At 63.2% G+C, this 4275-nt stretch overlaps 1 protein-coding gene across 1 annotated transcript in view; it reads left to right on the forward strand.

The window, feature by feature from the left end:
* The first annotated feature begins 40 nt into the window (after positions 1-40).
* Positions 41-4275, forward strand: part of MUC1 (mucin 1, cell surface associated) — a 5278-nt gene continuing 1043 nt past the window's right edge. Inside the window, exons 1-5 of the mRNA XM_015598266.2 lie at positions 41-3129; positions 3224-3279; positions 3410-3546; positions 3745-3857; positions 3941-4087. Of these exons, the coding sequence (XP_015453752.1) occupies positions 1615-3129; positions 3224-3279; positions 3410-3546; positions 3745-3857; positions 3941-4087 (1968 nt within the window). The 5' untranslated portion in view covers positions 41-1614. The remainder of the gene's footprint in view (positions 3130-3223; positions 3280-3409; positions 3547-3744; positions 3858-3940; positions 4088-4275) is intronic.

Consider the following 4275-nt stretch of genomic DNA (forward strand, 5'->3'; position numbering starts at 1 on the left):
CGCGCAGCACCGCGCCAAGCGAGGCGGGGCCGCGCCCCGGAGCGGTGGTCCCTCGCCTCCCGGCTGCCTTCCCTCCAGTCCCGCCGCGCCGGAGTATTTTTAAAGTTCAATTTTTCACTCTATTCTTGGGGCTAAGAATTGTTTTCCTAACGCCGACGTACGGCTTTCGTTGGCTGAGACCGCAACTCGCGACCTCTGGATAGGGTCGGACACTCTAAGCACCGCGTGCCGCTCTGACCCCAGATACCGCCCTGGTCCCAAATACTTCTGCCCTTCCAAATACCTCTCGGGCGTCCAGAATTACGCACCCTCACATACAGTTTTGCTCCCACTACCACGTGCTTACCTGCCCCAAATACAACTCCGCTCCCCAAAGTATAGTTCCGTGCCCCCAAATACCATTGTCACCCTTCCTACTCTCTGCCTCCTAAATACGTAACCTGTCCCATTACCCCTCCCACATTCCGATGTCCTCTCCCACATACCTTGGTGACCCTTCCATGTACCTCGGGACCCCACCCTCTTAGCGCCATTTCCGTCAGACACCGCTCCGTGCGCCCCAGGGTCCCCTCCTAAAGTTTCCAGCCTCTCCATCGATGTCACGGTGGTGCGTTCCTTCCCTTCTCTGTCGAAGCCACTGACTTCTCGCTGGGGCGCTGCTCTCCCCAGCCTCTCTCTGCCCCCAGTTAGGCAGCGCCGCTCAACACCCGCCCCGCCATCCGCGGCAAGGGCAGTCCTCGCGTCCGCCTGGGCAGGCGCTGTCCAGCTCCCGGTGACCACTAGAGGGCAGGAGAGCCCGGCCAGCCTTGCCCGCCACCGCCACTAGCAGGTGGAGGACTGGAAGGAAAGAGCCTAGCGTTCAGCCGGGCCCGGGTCCTGTCCTTCTTTAGGTGGAAATTTCTTTCCCCGTCCGTTCTCGGAAGAAAAGCAAGGAAGGAACACGGGCTGCGTGCAAGTCCGGCAGGGGCGGGGCCTGTGGGTTTCGGGGCAGAACTGCTTACGGAACGGACCGGACCAGGAGCGGTTTCAGGGTGGGGCTATTCCGGGAAGTGGTGGGGGAGGGGTCCCAAACTAGCACCTAGTCCCCCCCTTGTAAAGCCTGCCCATTTCTTCTCCGCCCCCAAAGTGCAGCTTCAGGGGCCCAGGGAGAATGGGGAGTAGAGCGGGGGACCTGAGGATGAATTTCCCCGCCTTGACCTAGCCCACTATCTCTGTCCCTTGTCTCACCTTGGCTGTTCTGTTGCCTTGGAGCTAAAACTAGAGCCTTGGGGACCCAGGTCCCTGACCTCCCTTCCCCGCACACACCGCCTCTGGAGCCAGGGAGTGGTTGGGGAGGGGGGGAGGCCCGCCAAGAACAAACAGGTAGTCAGAAGGTTGAGTGACAAGCCCATGGGGCCGACCTGAGGGGACAGGAATGGCTGGGGAGGAGGAGGAAGAGATGGGAGGTGGGGGGAGGAGGGGCTGGGTTTTGTCACCTGTCACCTGCTCTGGCTGAGCCTAGGGCGGGCGGGGGACCGGTATAAAGCAGCAGGCACCTGTGCTTGCTTCACCTCACACCAGCCGGCTCCCTGCTCCAGTCTGCTCTGCCCCCTCCCCACCGAGGTCACCAACACCATGTCGCGGGGCGCCCAGGCCCCTCTCCTCCTCTCGCTGCTGCTGGTGCCAGTGCTTGCCACGGATCCGACCTCGAGCTCGGCCACCGTGCCCTCCTCCAGTGCCACCTCGTCGCCGAATGCCGCACATCTAACCTCGAGCTCGGCCACCGTGCCCTCCTCCAGTGCCACCTCGTCGCCGAATGCCGCACATCTAACCTCGAGCTCGGCCACCGTGCCCTCCTCCAGTGCCACCTCGTCGCCGAATGCCGCACATCTAACCTCGAGCTCGGCCACCGTGCCCTCCTCCAGTGCCACCTCGTCGCCGAATGCCGCACATCTAACCTCGAGCTCGGCCACCGTGCCCTCCTCCAGTGCCACCTCGTCGCCGAATGCCGCACATCTAACCTCGAGCTCGGCCACCGTGCCCTCCTCCAGTGCCACCTCGTCGCCGAATGCCGCACATCTAACCTCGAGCTCGGCCACCGTGCCCTCCTCCAGTGCCACCTCGTCGCCGAATGCCGCACATCTAACCTCGAGCTCGGCCACCGTGCCCTCCTCCAGTGCCACCTCGTCGCCGAATGCCGCACATCTAACCTCGAGCTCGGCCACCGTGCCCTCCTCCAGTGCCACCTCGTCGCCGAATGCCGCACATCTAACCTCGAGCTCGGCCACCGTGCCCTCCTCCAGTGCCACCTCGTCGCCGAATGCCGCACATCTAACCTCGAGCTCGGCCACCGTGCCCTCCTCCAGTGCCACCTCGTCGCCGAATGCCGCACATCTAACCTCGAGCTCGGCCACCGTGCCCTCCTCCAGTGCCACCTCGTCGCCGAATGCCGCACATCTAACCTCGAGCTCGGCCACCGTGCCCTCCTCCAGTGCCACCTCGTCGCCGAATGCCGCACATCTAACCTCGAGCTCGGCCACCGTGCCCTCCTCCAGTGCCACCTCGTCGCCGAATGCCGCACATCTAACCTCGAGCTCGGCCACCGTGCCCTCCTCCAGTGCCACCTCGTCGCCGAATGCCGCACATCTAACCTCGAGCTCGGCCACCGTGCCCTCCTCCAGTGCCACCTCGTCACCGAATGCCACACATCTAACCTTGAGCCCGGCCACCACACCCACCCCCCGTGCCACCTCGACCGCCACAGATCTGACCTCCAGCTCGGCCACCGCACCCACCTCCAGTGCCACCTCGTCACCGAATGCCACACATCTAACCTTGAGCCCGGCCACCGTGCCCACCTCCCGTGCCACCTCAACTGCCACGGATCTGACCTCCAGCTCCACCATCACCCCCCATGCCACCTTGTTGCCGAAAACCACCTCTGCCAGCCCCAGTGCCAGGACCGCTACCAGTAGCAATGCCCACAGCACAGAACCTCCCACCCCCCCCAGCACTCGGACTACTCTCCAGCCTCTTAGGATCACCGTCTACTTCCTGTTCTTCCACATTCTGAACCTCCCGTTCAACTCCTCCCTGGAAGACCCCAGCACTGCCTACTTCAAGGCGCTGCAGAGGAACGTTTCGGAGCTGGTGAGTATCTGCCTTACTCCACGCGCTCCCCGCCGCGGCCCGCGGAGCCGCCCGGACCTGTGCGCCAAGGCTTAGTGCTTCTCTTTCACCCCAGTATTTGCAGATCTACACACAGGAGGGGTTCCTGGGCTCCTCTAATGTAAAGTTCAGGTAGGGTTCTGGGTGCGGACTCTGTGTGGGGTGTGTGCATGCCTTGAGGGGGGACCGCTGCACTCGTGGTTGGGGGGCAGTGCCCAGCAGCTGGGACCCGTGACTGAGCTGCCCACTTCCCTGTGAGCAGTCCAGGCTCTGTGGCGGTGGAATCGACTCTGGCCTTTCGAGAAAACACCATCAGTGCCAGTGAGGTGGAGGCACAGTGGGCCGCAAAGGAGCGGGAAGCGGCAGCCAAATACAACCTGGACGTCTCGCGATTGAGCGGTGAGGCCATGCCCCTGGCTTGCGGGCCGGCGAGGCCATGCCCCTGGCTTGCGGGCCGGCGAGGCCATGCCCCTGGCTTGCGGGCCGGCGCTGTGCCGCACAGGCCCCTCTCTCTTCAGCGTCTGGCTCCCCCTTGGTGCTCGCAGGGGCAGGGCCCCTCCTTTGGCAGACAGCCCTGACCACCGCTTTTCCTTTCAGTGGTTTATCCTTCCTCGGCCCAGCCAGGGTCTGGGGTACCTGGCTGGGGCATCGCCCTGCTGGTGCTGGTCTGTGTTCTGATTGTGCTGGCCGTCATCTATCTCGTTGCCCTGGTAAGTGCTCGGTCGCCAGCCCTGACCAGGCTCCCCCTGCCAGAAGGAGCCCTGTGGCTCCTCGTAACCTCTTGTCTCCCCAGACTGTGCATCAGTGCCGCCAGAAGAACTGTGGGCAGCTGGACATCTTTCCCACCCGAGATGCCTACCATCCTATGAGCGAGTACCCCACCTACCACACCCACGGGCGCTATGTGCCCCCCGGCAGTACCAAACCTAACCCTTATGAGGTGAGGATGGCCCCACAGGTGGAGGGAGACAGAGGCTTTGGCTGGGGAGGGGTTCCGAAAGGGTCCTTGGAAAATCCCAAGAACTTCGTAGAGGTGAGAGGTGACATAAAGTAAGCAGTAGAGGGCCTGGGAAACAGACCACGTGGAAGAAAAGGGACCTCAAGAGGGAGTGTCCCCAGAACAGCAGT

This window comes from Pteropus alecto, unplaced genomic scaffold (genome assembly GCF_000325575.1).
Source record: "Pteropus alecto unplaced genomic scaffold, ASM32557v1 scaffold49, whole genome shotgun sequence".
In the NCBI taxonomy this organism is placed as follows: domain Eukaryota; kingdom Metazoa; phylum Chordata; class Mammalia; order Chiroptera; family Pteropodidae; genus Pteropus; species Pteropus alecto.